At 35.1% G+C, this 19,581-nt stretch overlaps 1 protein-coding gene across 1 annotated transcript; it reads left to right on the top strand.

Annotated features, from left to right (window-relative positions):
- The first annotated feature begins 580 nt into the window (after positions 1-580).
- On the top strand, positions 581-15,759 carry LOC122513928 (sodium-dependent proline transporter-like). Its single transcript, XM_043630463.1, has 10 exons — positions 581-625; positions 1,591-1,756; positions 4,029-4,307; positions 4,447-4,660; positions 4,960-5,153; positions 6,233-6,413; positions 7,489-7,726; positions 9,117-9,455; positions 12,919-13,071; positions 15,355-15,759. The coding sequence occupies exons 1-10, from the start codon at positions 581-583 to the stop codon at positions 15,475-15,477; spliced, it is 1,932 nt and encodes a 643-aa protein (XP_043486398.1). The 3' UTR covers positions 15,478-15,759.
- The last annotated feature ends 3,822 nt before the right edge of the window (positions 15,760-19,581 follow it).

Below are 19,581 nucleotides of genomic sequence, written 5' to 3'. Positions count from 1 at the left end.
CTTTTGATTTGAGTTAAGAATCAAAAGATTGCCATTTCCTCTTTATCGATCTCTCTATGACGAATCCCAAGATACGAAAATACAATGAGAATCCCCAATATTCTTATAGAAAAATTATAGAATTAATGAAATATGTTGAACACGACAGTTCACACGTGAAACAATTGTAAAACATTTGGGTTTGACGAGAATAAATTATAATTAAATAATTACAAAATCAAATGAGATATAAAAAAACAAAAGTTCCCCGACCCCCTACCCCCACCCATCCAAGAAAAAAATCTTTCTATTTGGATGAGTCGAAATTTGTTCGATCGACGATGAAAAAAAAAGTAATGAAGTGGTCTCGAAATCCTTCTTTAGATAATGTCCAACAATCATCGCGATATCTATCGTCGTATTACAATCTTTCCCAATGGGTAAAGCATCGAAGAGATTGTGGTCAATGTCGCAGAGCCAAGCCGAGTGTGTGGCTGGCAAGACAACATTTAACACACTGATAACTAGTTAATATTATATATATATATATTTTTCTTTTCCTTATTTTCACATTAATTTTTCATATTTTTTTCAAATCGTAATGGATCTCGAAAGTATAACACCCCGTACGAGTAGTAATAAAAGGGTACGTATTACGAAGGTTTTATTAATTCATTTCAAATATTTTCTAATAATATCAAAATGTATATATATATATATATATATATTTATATGTGTACATGTTTCTTTTTTTTCCTTTTCTGATTTTGATTTTATTTTATTTTAAACGATCAAATGAAAATGACACGTTGCAATTGTTAGCCCGAAGCAAACAACGTACCGTTATCTCCTGACTTAAATAACGAACGAGTGTGCTCGATAGATTTCATTAATAATGTCATTTCCGTTTGAATAAAAAGCGATATCACGATGATATCATTTTTTTTTCTTTTTTATAAAAAATAAAATATATATATATATAATACCGTCAATCAATGTAATAATAATATAAAATATAGTAGATAACTTATAAATATCAATAGTTGGAATAGTTCGAATAGTTAGAAATAAATGAGTTTTCATTGAAGATTCTTTTACAAAATTATAGAAATCAGTATGAAAAATAAGAAACATCGTATTCAATTTCAATATAAAAGAATTCTACAGTAGTACAGTACACTTAGTGACAATCCTTATATATATATATAAATAGCATATAATAATATATGATATATATATATAAAATAGCTTCATGGTTTATTTGTCAAATTAAATTAGCAACGTTTCTAATCGGTGAACTTTGGTAGATAAAATTTGTTCAGTACGATATTAAATTTATTTACGTAAATATCTAAAAATCTATAATCCATAAATCGACATTACCAGCAAATTTCTAACGTCTCAATAAATATTACTTCGGTTAAATATCATTTCAATAATATTCTCATTAAAATTCTCTCTAACTCGCGTGCAGTTAAAAAAAATATCATTGAGATTTTCCTTACCGCGAATCCGTTTTGTATTTCTTTGTTTCTCGGTTTAACTCTCCCCTTTGTCGAGTTTGAGATAATTTATATGATGCAAATATGACGTAGTCCATGTTATTGGCAGGCAAAGAGGGTTTCTCTTGGGGTTGGTGGAGCTTTGGTGGAACTACCAGCGACTGAACGAGGCGGATGGGCCAACCCCATCGAGTTTGTTCTATCCTGCATCGGGTATGCCGTTGGCATCGGCAATGTTTGGCGTTTCCCTTACCTCGTATATCGCAATGGCGGTGGTACGTATATGTATTATGCGTGTAGGGTATATACATTATGTGCGTAAGTGCGTGGGAGGCGTGGGGGGGGGCATACCTACTACGTGAGTACTAGTTCGTTCCCTCACGTACAGTTACTCCTGTGCAACCACCCCTTCTCCTTCTCCTACTCCTTCTCTCCTTTCTCCTACCCCTATTTCTCTATCCCCTATCTATATGTATATATATATGTGTATATATATACCTACTAGGTAGCATTGTACGTATACACGCGTTCATCCTTCGTTATGTGTCTACGTAGCTGCTGCAACTACATCTGCCGCATCAGAAGGGTGCGTGTTCATTGTCGTGATTGCAACCACGAAGATCACCCCCTCTAGTCGCAGTGTACATAACGTAGCATACGTAGTTGTAATAGTAGTAGTAGTATAGTGTTGCTATACATTAGCTTGCCCGGAGGGTTCGTGACGATTTATATAAACATATATTTAATTGAATTATTTGTTAATGTATCGTACACGTACGATATGTGTTTTTTTTTCTTTTCCTGTTTTTTTTTACTTAAATCGATATAATCTATTTAATCCAGTGCTCGTGATTATTTCGTTAATATTGATAGAACAATTGTTATCGATTTTTTTTATATTAAAAAAATCTATTATATCAAAATGTATTTAGAAATATCGATCGAACTTTTCGATTGATCCGTCTAATTAAAAAAAAGAAACAGAGTTACGTTATAATAAATGTTAAATTAAAATCGAATATATATTTTTTGTTCGTCGCGTTGTCAATTTTTTATATTACGAATCATTTTCTTCTCGAGGGACTATATTTTCTTTTTTTTTCTTTTTAATACCTTTGGACTTTAATTATTATATTTCAAATAACGATAAGTCAATGAGATAGGAATTAGTCAGAACAAATTAATCTCGTTATCACATTATCATCGATTTCATTCGACGATTCGAAATACGATTAATTCCTTTTAGTTCATTTCACTTTGACAAAAGAGAGAGAGAGAGACAGAAATAGAGAGAAGGGAAGGGAATGAGATTTTATCGAACTTCCTGTTGCTCGATCAGCAACGTAACTTCTACGTAGGTATATTCGGGAAACCGTCACTATACACACCTAACGCATTACGTTATCCGGTATGCGTTGAAAATTGAGCCGTTTGTGTCTCTAACACGTGCTTTGGATTTTCGCTTTAAAATATATATATATATATAATATATACGTATGTGGGTGTGAGGGTGTGGGTGTAAATTTAAAGCTAGATATGTTTATACGCGTATATTTGACTACGATATCTTGATACGAGTAAGCTCTCTCTTTTATGAATTATTCAAAAATACAGGCAGACGGAAGAGAATTTCCAATATTTCATGAATCCGTATAGGATTACGAAATACCGATAGTTATCTCGTTCTCCTCGCATCATTAGAGTACATTCTAGGAGTTTCAATTTCTTCCTTTCTCTCTCTCTCTCTCTTTCTCTCTTTCTCTTTCTCTTTCTTTTCTACATTCCTCTCATCCCATTGAATCCTTTTTACCCCTATTTTCTTTTCCCTTCGACAGTATCTTTCCTTTCCTTTTCTTTTCTTTTCTTCTTTTCCCTTCTTATTTTTATTCGGTATGAGTCACCTAAACTAGGGGAAATGTAAAGACGACCGAGTAAGAATGCAGTGATGTAAAAGAGAGTACGTGCATCGTATAATATTTTTTGCTTTTTTTTTTTCTTTTTTATCTCGATCATTACAGTAATAATATCACAAAAATTGGAAAATTTATGTAAAAACAATACGAGATATGTTTGTGAATTGTTTTTTCTTTCTTTTCTTTACGAGAATATTTAGGAATAATTAAAAAGAATAATTTGTCTTTTTTTTCGGTATCTCTCTCATTTTGTATCTTACAAACATATGTGTTTATTTTTTTACCTCTAATATTCAACGACGGTTTACGGTTTCTTACGAGACCACAGACAAAATTGGGGTGAGGGGGGAATTTTCTTCAGGTCTGGAGTTATATATATTTTTTTTTTATTTTATAAATAAATTTATATTTATAAAATTTAATTTTATTAATTAAATTTTAATTTAATTTAAATTAATTAAAAATTTATATTTTTTATTTTATAAATATATTATTTTATAAATATATATATATATATATATTTTTTATTACACAAAAATAAGTCCAGCCCCCTCCCCCTCTTGGATAGGAGCACTCTGCCATCAATTTTGTTCTTTTTCGCGTCGTTGCAAATATCATTTTTATTTTTTACCAGGTGCCTTTCTCGTGCCTTTCATCTTAATGCTGATCACAATGGGCTTACCGATATTCTTTCTGGAACTTGCAATTGGACAATATTCTGGTCTCGGTCCTAACGAGGCATTTGCGCGCATGGCGCCAGCCTTTCAAGGCCTCGGTTATTGTACTTTAGTTGTTATTGGATTTGTTTTAGTCTATTACATGGTAATCGTGGCATGGACAATCTTTTATATCTTTGCATCCTTTTCACCGAATCTCGCTTGGGCACATTGTGATAACGACTTTAACAGCAACGGTAAACATTATCATACTTTTAATGTCAAAAAGATTAGAACTTTGTTCTAATACGAAGAATAAGAATAAGAAAGTTAGTTTTCATTCTATAAGCATCGATTTAATTTAATTAACGCGTTTATTTTTACTCGCATTTAAAGACTGTTACAGTGGTATTCAAGATCTACAATGTCAAAGTAACGACACCACGACGATATTTTACAACAGAACTTGCACCCCGATTAATACAGTTTGTCAAAAATTTGGCTACGAATATGGGAACATCACGCATTGTTTGAAAAACGAGAACAACAACAACGCTACCGCGATTCGTCATCTTTACAAAAGAGTATTGTCGTCCGAGGAATATTTCAGGTAGGATTATCTTTTGTTAATGATATAATAATATATTATTATTATTATTATTATTATTATTATTATTATTTCTTTTTTTTCTTTATCGCGAATTTTATTATTTTCTTTTTCTCGTTATTATTATTATTATTTCATAAAATTTCTTTTGCGAAAAAATCTATTAGAATTGTTACTAGTTCGTGTTAGATCGAACGGTAGGGGGTAAAATACTATGCGCAGGTAGTGTGAAAACGAGAAATTTGCTATGAATCGAAGAAACCATCTAATCCTGAACGGACATGATCGTTGATCGCGTCTAGCGACTACGTTCTCGGTATTCGTGGAGCCACGTGGGAAAACTTTGGTGGCATAAGATGGGAATTACTCGGATGTCTCACACTCGCCTGGATTATCTGCTATTTGTGTCTGATACGAGGTGTCCAATCCATTGGGAAAATCGTCTACTTCACTGCAATCTTTCCTTATGTCGTATTATTGGCATTGTTAATACGAGGTAAGTCCAAACATTATTTTGTTTTTTTTTCTTTCTCAAATTTAACCCTTTTGTATCGTCGTACGTGTATAAGAAACCCCTTAGAGAATGTAACATCGTTAGTAACACGAAAAGGTTAATCATTTTTATCAATCGTTGCTACGATTCTTATTAATTGTTAGATCATTTTACTCCAACCCCCACCCCCCTCCCCCTCCTCCTCCCCGGTTCTCTATGTTTCTTTTTATCAAACCGAGTCATTTTTGCTCGGGTTTTGCGGAAACAACGATGACGATTTATCACCAGAGAATAGAAGAAAACTCTAGGATACGTTGGACGACGATCCTGCAATTAATTTGCGCGTCACTTGACTGTGAAATACGCCAGCACGTATTTTTGCCAACCGGGATATAAGGTGTTTGTTATTATAATAGTAGTAGTAGTAGTAATAGTAGGAGGAGGAGGAGTAGATAGAGTAGAAGAAAATCGCTAGATGTGTTTCCACGAGTATTTATGGTGTTGCCTGATATATATAAACACACAAACACACACACATATATATAAATATATTTCAGTATTACAAGTAGTCTTCTCGATCATTATTTTTCCTTATCGTTGATAAATTTGTCTTAATAACTTTATTATCCCTCCCACCTCTTAAATAAGAAAATTCATCATTGTCATTCAAATAACAAAACCGCAAGGATAGAAATAAACATAGCGGGTAAGAAAAAGATATTCCGAGTTATGAATTTTTCAAAGCTTTTCTCGTATTCCTCGAGAGAAAGAGAGATAGAGATACATTTGGTGAAACACGTTGGGAGGCATACAATTCGATCGTAGTGTTGGAAAAATATGTTGAAACGTTTCCCTATTTTGTTCCCTCTTCTAACGGAATCCGATCCGTTTCTCGTACGATTGCACGAGACTCGAATCGGACATAAGAAACAGGGTGGTCTGGTTTTTCTATAAGAGTGAACAGGAGTAAGACCAAGTGAGTGAGTAAGTGAGTGAGTAAATGAACAAGTGAGAGAAAGAGAGAGAGAGAGAGACAGAAAGAGACGATGGCGTTATCGATTCAAAGAGACACCTTCGCGCAGGTGTCACACTGGAAGGTGCTGGTGAAGGTTCTCTCTGGTACATCACGCCCACCTGGTCGACGTTGAAAGACGCCAACGTATGGGGAGATGCAGCATCGCAAATCTTCTATTCACTTGGCATCGGTTGCGGATCTTTGGTCACTCTTTCGAGCTATAACTCTTTCACCAACAATTGTCACAGGTGTGCTACCAATATCACGTTTTTTATTTACAGAAATTAATCTTTTTAACATTTTATTCAATTTAACATGGAAATATATTATCTGGTAGGTATTAATATATATATATGTATATGTATGTGTATATTATAATTTATTACTATTGAATTTGATTATTTTCAATAAGACGACGATTCGTTAGAATTTTCATGGAAATACGCGGAGATCGGATTATTTTGATATTTCATTTTATTAAAATATTTATTTTCTCTAACGAACGTCAGTGTATTAGCAAGGTGATAAGGTAATTGTGACAATTAGGGATAATTAGCAGCATACCAGACACCTCTAAACACGAGTAACCAATCACAGGAAACAGTATCGTTCGCTTTCCTCCAGTTCTGATTTGTACTCGAGTTACAGATTGACAGAAACGTTCGATAGTTCCCTATGATGCATAATTCCCAGGTGTCAGGCTTAAACGTTCGTCGGTATGGTGTCGTATGATATCGTATAGTATGGGGTACGCATCGCGAAATGTAGGATTTCGATTTTACGACAAATATGTTTCAATGATCAAACGAACATTTGCGTGACGCCAGACTCGTCCGCGGAAAAAGCGGCAGGTAGTAATTTTGATAGAATGCTATATTTGTGTTAGGGAAACGATTCACTTGCCAATTTGTTTGCCACAGATCCTTAAGGATAATACGAACCTACCATTTCCTATAGTTTATCCCTGCATTTACGTTTTTAACGTTTTAAGTGAAATATCACGTTTTAACGTATCATTATTGTTTTTCCACTAGGCAACGATACACAACCTACGATATTCGATTTATCATTTTTTTTTCTTTCTTTTCTGTCCTTTTTTCCGCGTTAACCCCATCTATCGATTATATTTTTATACGATTAAAGTGAGAAACTATTTCTATATATATATATTATATTATAAATATTATAACAATATATATTTATATATTTTTTAATATTTGTTTAATATTTTTATAATTTGTTTATAATTATTAAAAATTATATATTATTACAATAATTTTTCATTTGTTTTTTTTTTTTTGTTGTTTTTTTCGATATCTATAGAGACGCCATTTTCGTCAGTATCACGAATCTCTTCACGTCGATATTTGCGGGCTTCGTGATCTTCTCCATATTGGGATTTTTAGCTAAACAGATGCAAATGCCAATACACGAGGTGGTCAAAAGTGGTACGGGATTGGCTTTTATCGCTTATCCAGAAGCAGTGGTGAGAATGCCCTTACCAAATCTCTGGGCATTTCTTTTCTTCTTTATGCTTTTTATCCTTGGTCTTGGTAGTCAAGTAAGTAGTCATTATTTTACTTTTATTATTATTATTATTATTATCATTATTATCATTATTATCGAGAGTTAATTTCTTCGTGGATAATTACAACATCCATATTTACCTACTTTGTCTTTCCAAAACCAATTTCACTAGCAGACGCAAGCTTTTAAAAGAGAATTTATTATAAGGATCTTAAAAGAAGCTTATTACAGAAAAGATTTTTCTCTTTCTCTCTCTCTCTCTCTCCTTCTCTCTCTCTCTTTATCTTTTTATAAATTTCTCTTTTATACAAAATATTATAAAATGTCTGTAATTAACAATGCTCTTTTAAAATTGTCCCTCTCTTTCATCAATTCTAGAAGCTACTTTACTTCAGTTGAAAAAAAGTTACACTTCTTTGAACGATTCTTATAATAAAACAAAACAAAAAATTATAAAAGAAAATAAAACATATTTCAAAGTATACTTATAAGGATAATAAGTATATATTATCGATTATTATTTCTTTTGTTGATAAGTATACGATAAAAAAAAAAAAAAAAAAAAAAAATACAGGAAAAAAAAAGAAACGTTTGTAAGTAAATAAATAACACACGTTCCACGATGTTAATAGTAGAGAAAAAGATTTTTGACGAGCGATTCGTAGGAATGGCTAAGAAGGCACTATGCGAGAAACTCTGAGAAACGAGTGGTGGATGTTGCTGCTGCTTCGTGTATTTATCAAAAGAAGCTGCAAGTGAGAATGTACTTGCTAGTGAGCGAAAAAAAGAAAGAAAGAAAGAAAGAAGGAAAGAAAGAAAGAATGAGAGAGAGAGAGAGAGAGAAAGAAAGATGATAGTTGCACGAACGCGTTACTTTTGCATCGTCTCTTAGCCCTTCTCGCTCGTATATCATGGAAAGAGTTATGGTTTGCTGTCTGAGTGAAATCCACACCTCTCTTTTTAGCCCCCCTCCCTACTGTCTCTCTCTCTCCCTCCCTCCCTCTCTCGCTCTCTCTCTTATCTTTTTTTCTCTCCGGGAGAAGAGAATAGAAAGGGTGAAACTGTGAAAGAGCGAGTAGATCGAACGGGAGAGAAAGTCTTTGTCTTGAAACATTTTCTGTCCTCCGAGGAGTGTCTCGCGCCAAGAGAGAGGTAATTAAGGCAGAGGCTGGAGCAAAAACTAAAAAAAAAAAAAACAAAAAAAAACTAAAAAAAAGAAAAGAAAAGAAAAAGAAAGAAAAAGGGGGGGAGGAAGTGGAATGAGTGAGAAAGAGAAAGAGAAAATAAAGAAGAAGAAGAACAAGTAGTAACTAGAGAAATAAGAATAAAGAGAGAGAGAGAGAGAGAGAAAGAGAAAGAAAAACACACAGTACAACACATCGAGGAACAGGATAAACGAGTAGTCGTTATTTTTTACGATACAGTTCGCAGGGGTGCAAGCGATAAATGCGGCAATACTGGACGTACGCCCGGATTTACGAAAATACGAAAGTTACGTAATACTGGTAATATGTATCTTCTGTTGGTTACTGGCAATACCAATGATCTTCGACGGTGGAATTTACCTGTTCACTTTGATGGATTGGAATACGGCATCTTGGGCTATACTATTGATCGGTGTCGCGGAGGTCGTACTGGCTTCTTGGTGTTATGGATGCAACAAATTTCTCTGTAACATCGGCGAGATGCAAATGAAGTTCGGTCGGTTGTTACATAGCTATTGGTGGCTCAGCTGGGTCGTGCTCGCGCCTATCACTTGCTTGGTAAGTGCATTACCTACTACACATCGTCTACATCTGTGACCTTCTCCTCCTCCTTCTTCTCCTTCTTCTTCTTCTTCTTCTTCTCCTTCTTTCGAAAAGGAAGAGGAAGAGGAAGAGGTAGACACCATTCTCGAGCCAAGAAGAACTTGGTTAAACTCTTCGATTCTATTAACCATCTCGAGCCGAGAAAGCCGAACGAGAGAGCATCTTTTCTTCTTCACTTTCCACCCGATAACAGAGTCTCTTTGGGAAAACGACCGAGTGAGATGAAAATGATAGGAAAGTAAAGGCTTATATGTATGTTCTTTTACACCCTTGTCTGTACTCTTGTAGAAGATCACCCTACTCTATTCTTCCCTCCTTCTCTCTCTCTTTTTTTTTCTTTCTTTGGAAATGATTTTTTTTTCTTCCTCCGTTCCTTTTCAATTCTTTCTTTTCTTTCTTTTTCTTCTCTTTTCTTTTTTCTTCTTTTTTTCGTTGTTGTCGTTACCCCGTTATATCGTTCACGTAGCTTATGTTATCGGTAACTCGCGTACGGCATATCTGCCTTTTAAAAAAGGGGTCAAAGGTCCTTTGCCAATCCACCGGGAATAAGTTGGAATTGTAAACCGAAGGAAGAAAAACTTGACGACGTATTTTCTTTCCCTTCGATTTATCGATCGGTCGGTCGTCCAGGGTTTCGTTCAGGTAGCAGGTAGGGTAGAAGGGCACCTCCCCTCCCCTCCCTCCCACGTTTCCCTGATGTTCCTTTGATTGAAATAGTTCGCCTGTGAAACATCAAATCGAAAGTTATTACGTCTAGTTTCGCACTCGAACGCATTCAATGTTCCAATGTATGCGTGATTTCTCTCTTCCATGTCTCTACCTTTCTTAGTCGGCCATTAAATAATTGTCTAAGCTTTCACCTAGAACGCAATCATTATTGAGTTTTAGACAGGAACAGCACGGAAGTACTTTTGTCTAATGCATTCCAACCTTCCCCACCCCATTCCCCTTTTCTCTCACCCTCCCCCCCCACCCCAGTCCCTAAACTTTCTGCTTTCTCTCAGACTTACTTTCCATTGTAGACAATCCATTCCACGGGGCACGTACTTATCTTCTTTCTCTTCTTTTTATTTTGATCCTTCTACTCGTTGAATTATTTTCTTCCTTTGAGTTTTTCTTCTTCTTCTTTTTTTTGTTTTTTTTTGGGGGGGTATACACTAGAACGTGAATCGAATTAATTTACGAATCATTCGGGGGCAAAAGGGCATCGGGAAAATTATTTGGAAATTATCTTTCAGAATAGAGAAAATTGATATCGATGATATTGCGAATGTTTTATTTTTTTCAAAAAACACGTTCCCGCAAGTTTATACACGATAGTCGCAAAATTGAGAATATCCGTGAAAGAAAAAGAACGGAACTATATTTGTCGGTTTAATTTTCTACTTGCAGTTTGCTTGTTTGTTTGCTCGCTCGCTCGCTTGCTTCCTAAAACTCTAGACTTCTTATCCGTGCCCTTTTACTTTTCTGTTTTTTATTTTGACCGTTTGCTAGGTAATATTCTAGATTGTTTCGCTTTAACGCAGTTAGTCCAATCAGAACTTTTTCTTATACGTGTGATCAAGGGATAGGACAGGTTTAACCAAGGTGAATTAACAATTTCCATTGTAACTATCAGCGGTAGAGAGGTGAAAATTCGTAACGTGGCAAGTAATTTGTAGTAGAATTGGGTGACCAACAAAAAGTGGTGACCATCAAAAATGGGTAAACGGGCTAACCGCCTAATTGCCCGACCGCAGGAACGAGCGATATGTGAACGTAGTAGAGTGTATTGGTGGTTACGAGTACCCAAGCATATAGCGCGAGAGGGAATACACGTATATGCATAGACCAATACATATGCATATGCGTTGTGTTCCGGTAGAAGAGACCATTTTTCAAAGTTTCTTGTCATCCTTTGGGTGGGACACGCCTACGTAACTAATACTACATACAATAGGTAGGTATTTTGCCAACAAGCAGGCAACGTCCAAGTGGATCTCGTTGTAGAAGGTCTTTGTCATCCCTTATTTACCAACAGTCCAGAAACAGAAGCCCGTTTCGAAACAAATGATCGCAGAGAGTAGGTTTTTCCTAGGTGCACCGAGTACCACCAACCAACCAAACAACCAACCAACCAACCAACGTGGCGAACGAAGGACAGTGTCCAGTAGCGTTCTCTCGGTTCACTCGGATTTAAAGCAGCCCCCGTTAGATCGATAACTTTGCTGTCACACGCACGAGTCAAATTGATTGCGGCAAGAAGGGTTCTGTTCGTAAAAGGGCGTATGCTACCTTCGAGATATCGTTTGCGATATAGAAAGGAAATGGCAGAAAACGTCACAAGGATTTTCCATCCCCTCTTCTTCTTCTTCTTCTTCTTCTTCTTTCTTCCTTTTTACCCCGTTAACTTTCTCATTCTTTTTCTATCCCTTTTCAACCCTCATCTCTCGGTGTTCTTTGTCTCCTACTTCTTTCTTTTTCCTTCTCTTTATTGTATCCACCCCACTTCCTCTCCACCCTTTTTTCTTTCGTACTTTCTTTCTCTCTCTCTCTCTTTCTCTCATCATTGAAATCGTATAATCGAATAGAATCGTGCTTCGTTCGAGTATTATTTCGTTATTCGCAAATCATCGTTTATCCCTTTCATAATCACGGATTTCTATTCGAGAAGAAATATACGTAAGGTTTCTACTACGAGATCGATGCGTATCGATTCCTCCAATCAGGCGTGAAACCTTTCCGTGCAACCGCGTACGCTTCGAAGTTGATAAGCGAATTCGAGTCCGCCTCTCCCCTAGCTACATCAGATTAAATTTGCAGAGCATAGCCACAGAAGAGCGAACAAGCGATACCGATCGTCGACTCTTCCTCTTCCTCTCTTCCTCTTTTCCTCTCTCTCTCTTCCTCTTTTCCTCTCTCTCTCTTCCTCTCCCTCTCTCTCTTTCTCTCTACGAAATTCACCTAATCTCGTGTATAAGCTGCGTTTGATCTCCAACATTAAAGAGATCAAATTTAAGATCGGGAAAACAAAAAATTCATAGAAAAATAATAATACGAATCGATTAAAACGTTATCTCTTTTAATAAGATATTTTATTAAAACTATTTCTTTTCGTTTCTTTTTTCTTTTTTATTTTTTTTATGTATACCTAACCGTGTAGCTTTCTTTCTCTGTTTTTATTTATTTTTGTTTTCTTTTTTTGTTTTTAAATGTAACGTTATTTAGCTTATATTTTTTCTTCTTCTTCTTCTTCTTCTTATTCTTCAGTCAACACACCCTCGCTACCTACATTTGTTCGTTCGTTGGTTTCATCCCTCTTTACCTCTCTTATATTCCCTTATGTTACAACACGCTGCACCGGTTACGAGCGTTTACGCGCTTGTGTCTGTCTACAGGATTTCGAGCACGAATAACACGTTTTGCTTTTCATCCGTAGGGGGTCTTCGTGTATCAAATGTATACCTACGAGTCGGCAAGCTACGGTGAGTACGTCTTTCCTGGCTGGGCGAACACGATTGGAATACTAATCGGACTATCTACCCTGGCACCCTTTCCGATCTTTTTCGGCATACATCTTTGGAAAATATTGGTAAGAGTTATACTCCTGTTATTATATTTCAAAGAAAACATTTTTAACCATCCATTTCTTTTCCTTTTTCTTTTTTCCTTTTCTCTATCCGTGAATTTATTAAACACATAAACAAACGATAACTCAATACGTTATTTATTTCGATATTTTTATATACCATTACGGTAGAATTCAAAATAATCTCATCTATATTTCAATATTCAATCTATTTATTCTTATTTATTCGATATTATATAATAATATTTACTTTAGTTACAAATGTAAATATATCTAAACTATTTCGCCCACCTTAATTTGAAAACGATATGTATCGAATATTATCATTCATTCGATATCTATCATATACAAGAGAGCCTCGATAATTATTATGAGAATTATATTCGAATACAAATTTTCATCGGATATATCTCGTATGAATCTGTTCGATTAATTGTTCATAAGTAACCGGTTAAAATCATTTACACGAGAACTGGGTTAGAATTAAAAGGCAAGAACATTTCTCAGCATTCGGAAGAATCGGGGGGGGTAGGGGGGAGGGGGGGAGGGTAAAGTGTGGGGTGGTATAGTAAGCGGTCGCAGAATGCCATTTAAAAGTTGCCTATCTACTGATAGGATCTTCGGTAAAGGAGAAACGTCTTAATACAAGTTTTTCAAGGATACATTGTGATTTGATAGTAGTAGTAATAGTAGTAGTGGTAGTAGTAGTAGTAGGTAATCGCACTTTGGTAAGGAAAAGTTTGGTCCGGTGCGCGTTTCATCGCACCTATTTCTACGAAAAGTTCGAACTAACGCCTACCTACTTCTCTCTCTCTCTCTCTCTCTCTCTTGGCTACTTCCGCTTTGTGTTAACCGATAAATTTACCATTACTCTTATCTCCTTTCCTTCTGTTTCCGATTCACTCCCTTTCTCTCTCTCTTCCTATCCCTTCCTTCCTTCCTTCCTTCCTTCTTGAAGTAGAACTTAAGGAAACTACTCGCGAGTCTTCGCAAGGGTTACAATTCTAAGGAAGAAGAACAAAGGCCCTTTAAGATTTTCTATAGTCAACCATTCAAAAGCTTTGCTTCAATCATTTACATATATATATATATATATATATATATATATATATATATATATAAAATACCTATGTATGTTGTGTACCGTTCCTAACACTTTATGAGAAAACTTTTCGACTATATTATTATTAATACTACTTGTCCTGGCTAGTTTAGTCCCTTATTTTGTTAACGAGTTAAACGTGATATAATTATACGTGTAAATAAACATTAGATTCCTGTAAGAACAATAATAACAAATTGTCGTATTATTATTATTATTTTGGCATTAATCGATTTACCAACGAACGTTCCAACAATTTCATTTAATGTAAATGGAGAAAAACGTTTCTGTTCCTTGTATTCGCATCTATTGATTCCCATATTATTAATTTGCTTACAGTTAGATATAATTGATCAGTCGACAAGTTATGCTTACCGTGTTGGATTCGCGATTGTAATGATAATAAACGAATGAAAATCCGGTGCCCAAATTCTGTCGGAAATTAACATGGAGCTTGATTTCATTGATTTGTATTTCGATTAGCCGTTTATACGTCGAAATCTAATTGTTGTTTAAATTCGAACTTAATCGAAAACTACGTTCTCTTCTCTCTCTCTCTTTCTCTCTCTCTGTCTGTCATAGCACCGACGTCGTTTTCATTTGATTCGAAACTTTATGCGTCGTTTATTTTTTATTTTTTCCCGTTCGAGTTCGAGCCCAAGGACCAGCTGCAAAAGTTTCTTGTCGTTCGAATATTAAACTAACACTCAACCTTATTTTATAATACTTTTCGACGTTTGAAAATTTATACCAATCCCACTTACCCATCCTCCCCCTCTCTATACTCTTGCATCCTACCAAAAAGAAAAAGAAAAAAAAAAAAGAAATAAATAAAAGAGAAGTAAAAACTTTAAATTAGATCGTTAATTAGTGTCATCCAAACAACTACGAGGCAAATTAATTTTCTTCTCTTATCATCGATCGTGTTCTAACATTTGTTTAAAGTACTCGAGAGAAAAAATGTAACAAAAAAATAATATACTTGGAGGAGAGAGAGAGAAAAAATGAAGAACAGGTTAGGTAGAAAAGGTAGACATATAATTACGAGTTTTCCCTCTATCAAACATTTACCCTTTTATCATAGAAATAGTTATGCAAAGAGTGTAGAGGAAAGGAGTAGTACCTTCTAACGAATATGTGTGTGTGTGTGTGTGTGTTATCTTAACTCTTTTAATTATACGCAGAGGAAGAGCTATTTATTCCGGCCGACTAATTCGTGGGGACCAGCCATCAAAAAGGACAATTTGGATTCCGATAGCATCGAGACAGCCATCGTCAAATCTGAACAAATCTGCAACGATCATTGAAAAACACCGTGATAAGGAAAAAGGAAACTACTCAACGACTAATTTCTATTACACGTTATTCCAGTATGATCTTTTCATTTTCGCATATTAGAGTTAAGAGAGCGTAATAACGTTAGAGTAAGTTCGTTTTATTAAGATGAAGAAAATCTGCCTAACAACCGGGCTCCCACTCTAGTAAATCTTATTTCATTACTTCGTTCTACGTTATATTCCACCAACGATAGGGAACGTTCCCGGTGGTGTAATTAGCCCTACTAAAATAAGCCGTTATATTATATTACATATGCGATGATATATATATGATATATATATGATATATATATATGTACAATATACATCTATGAATATATATTCACAGATATATATGTATATTCGTATACGAAGGATATCTCGTAGGAATAGATATTACGCTAACTATACTTAATTATACTGTTTCGTGCGTAACGTCTTGTCAAGCAGTATGTGTGTCTCAGGGACCGGAGGGAGGATGACAACGACGACGATGAGAATTCGCAGAACTTTAACTACAACTTCTTGATCTGCCGAAACGTAAGTTATGATTTTGGCAAACGAAAACAAGACTATCATTTACACAAAATTGTCTTATATTCATTTAATTTTATTTCTAATGATTAGTTTCATTTTTATATATATATATATATAAAAGAAAAAAAAACAAAGAAAAGCGCTCGACGATGTCATAACTGCAAACAATTATTACAAACAGTTACGATTACGTTGTAAATAATTTTATTTTATGTAACATAACAAGATATAAGTAGATACGCTTCGTGTGTCGTGTATTTATTAATTTATAATTGTTTTTGTTATTACGTTGTGTTCGATAATCGATCGAAATAATAAAAAAAAAAAAAAGAAAATTTGAATAAAAAAGAAAAAGAAAGAAAAACACATTCACGTAGCAAACGTTTCTCATATGCTGCATATGATTTCCCACCTCCCAACCCACCCACTTAAAAATAAGTTTGAAAAGCATAAACATTAACGTCAACGAATAATCCGGTTTAAACGGTCCTATGTGAATAGAAATGTATGGTGAAATATGAATGCGAGTTATTAGAGTAGAGTGTTGACAACAAGAGAAACTCTGTCTATATTTGCTATGTTGCATCGATCGTTTTAACGAGATGCAAAGGGTCGCGTGGTACTTTTATTGCATTATATACTCGATCAATTCGCTATACAATTCCCTTGTGACGTTCTTGTTATTGTTACCATTGCAGCATACACTCGTGTTGTAATAAACTTGTTATATCGGATTGGTCGATTTTCGATTTAGTTTCCAAATGCAATAATATCTAACAGTCATTGATGAATTTCTCTTGTTTTGTAATCTTTTCAAATGAATTGGACTATGTAAAATGTAACGTTGAACTTTTGTTTAATCTTTACTGCTGTTGTAGAATAGGTATACACGTGTAAATATATATCACTATCATGATCATCCTATCTCACTATTATCTATCTAACTTTTAGCGTGCACGTCTCTTCGCCAGTGGTCAGAATGGAAGAATTAAAATTGAGCTGAATCGAAGTGGCAAAGCGATATGATTACCATCGCATCATACTAATTGCAATAAACTTGTTAGATCGGATTGCTTGATTTTCGAATTTACTTTCCAAATGCAATAATATCTAACAGTCATTGATGAATTTCTCTTGTTTTGTAATCTTTTCAAATGAATTGGACTATGTAAATGTAACGTTGAACTTTTGTTTAATCTTTACTGCTGTTGTAGAATAGGTATACACGTGTAAATATATATCACTATCCTGATCATTCTATCTCACTATTATCTATCTAACTTTCTGCGTGCACGTCTCTTCGCCAGTGGTCAGAATGGAAGAATTAAAATTGAGCTAAATCGAAGTGGCAAAGCGATATGATTACCATCGCATCATACTAATTGCAATAAACTTGTTAGATCGGATTGCTTGATTTTTGAATTTACTTTCCAAATGTAATAATATCTAACAGTCATTGATGAATTTCTCTTGTTTTGTAATCTTTTCAAATGAATTGGACTATGTAAAATGTAACGTTGAACTTTTGTTTAATCTTTACTGCTGTTGTAGGATAGGCATACACGTGTAAATATATATCACTATCATGATCATTCTATCTCACTATTACCTATCTAACTTTTAGCGTGCACGTCTCTTCGCCAGTGGTCAGAATGGAAGAATTAAAATTGAGCTGAATCGAAGTGGCAAAGCGATATGATTACCATCGCATCATACTAATTGCAATAAACTTGTTAGATAGGATTGCATGATTTTGAATTTAGTTTCCAAATGCAATAACATCTAACAGTCATTGATGAATTTCTCTTGTTTTGTAATCTTTTCAAATGAATTGGACTATGTAAAATGTAACGTTGAACTTTTGTTTAATCTTTATTGCTGTTGTAGAATAGGTATACACGTGTAAATATATATCACTATCATGATCATTCTATCTCACTATTATCTATCTAACTTTTAGCGTGCACGTCTCTTCGCCAGTGGTCAGAATGGAAGAATTAAAATTGAGCTGAATCGAAGTGGCAAAGCGATATGATTACCATCGCATCATACTAATTGCAATAAACTTGTTAGATAGGATTGCATGATTTTTGAATTTACTTTCCAAATGTAATAATATCTAACAGTCATTGATGAATTTCTCTTGTTTTGTAATCTTTTCAAATGAATTGGACTATGTAAAATGTAACGTTGAACTTTTGTTTAATCTTTACTGCTGTTGTAGAATAGGTATACACGTGTAAATATATATCACTATCCTGATCATTCTATCTCACTATTATCTATCTAACTTTTAGCGTGCACGTCTCTTCGCCAGTGGTCAGAATGGAAGAATTAAAATTGAGCTGAATCGAAGTGGCAAAGCGATATGATTACCATCGCATCATACTAATTGCAACAAACTTGTTAGATCGGATTGCTTGATTTTCGAATTTAGTTTCCAAATGTAGTAATATCTAACAGAGTCAATGATGACTTTATATGTTTTGTATGTTTTCAAATGAACGTTACTATTAGAAATGAAAAGTTGAACTTTAGTTTTATCTTTACTGCTGTTGTAAGATAAGTACACGTGTAAATATATATATATCTCTGTTTCTATCTTCTATCTAGATCATTCTCTCTCTCTCTCTCTTTCTATTTCTATCTCGCTTCCATGCAGGTCTCTTAGCTGTCGGTCACAGAAGAAGGAAAACTGAGGTGAAGCGAAGTGGCAAGACGTTTCTTGCGGTTGACGCCTCAGGGCCGTGAGGATGTTCGCAGTGATCATCGCTCAACAAAGCCGGAAAAGCCGAGAATGTCGCGCGGTTTGGTCTCGTGTTTTCCCCTAATTAATGTGGGGTGGGTTGGCTGGGGCTGGGGCAGGAGGGAGGGGAGGGGAGAGGAAACGCCAGTCGTTCCTACAGAACTCTCGTTGTGTTATACGTTCGTTCCTTGTTCGTTGTAATATCGCACAAGTGAGGGAAATAAGAGAGGGAGATGGATAGATATGGAAAGAGACTGAATAAGAGAGAATAAAAGTGAGAGAGAGAGAGAGAGAGAGAGAGAGAGAGAGAGAAGGGTAGGAAGAAGGGAAAGACGATGATCAGTAGAGGAGGAGTTTAGCTTGACGGTAATGAGAATCGTAGACCCAACTCCGGAACGCGGCGTCGATCGATAAAAAAGATTCTGCGAAATGGTTCGCCACACAAAATTGCCTCTCAACTTTGAATTATCTGCTACATGCATTTTTATAAGTTTCTACCCGCATATGAGTGGGAATGAGAGGCAAGAAGATGGAAAAAGAATAAGAGCGAGAGAGAGAGAGAGAGACGGAGAATTACATCGTGTTCTAACCGTGGTGGTGTGTTAGCAAGGTGTATTATAAAACGACCTTCGCACGGAGGATAATAAAATAGAAAGCGAAGAAACGGAAAAGATCAAAAGCAAACTGAAAGAGAAAGATAGGGATAGATAGATAGAGAGAGAGAGAGAGAAAGCGAGAGATGCGATGATGATGAGGGAAAAAAGAAAAGAAGTAACAATGAGCAAAAAAGAAAAAAGAAAAAGGAATAAAGA

The sequence above is a fragment of the Polistes fuscatus genome, unplaced genomic scaffold, assembly GCF_010416935.1.
Source record: "Polistes fuscatus isolate 324 unplaced genomic scaffold, CU_Pfus_HIC Scaffold13, whole genome shotgun sequence".
NCBI lineage: Eukaryota > Metazoa > Arthropoda > Insecta > Hymenoptera > Vespidae > Polistes > Polistes fuscatus.
Note: the sequence above shows the minus strand (reverse complement) of the source record. Positions and strands in the feature narration are given on the sequence as shown.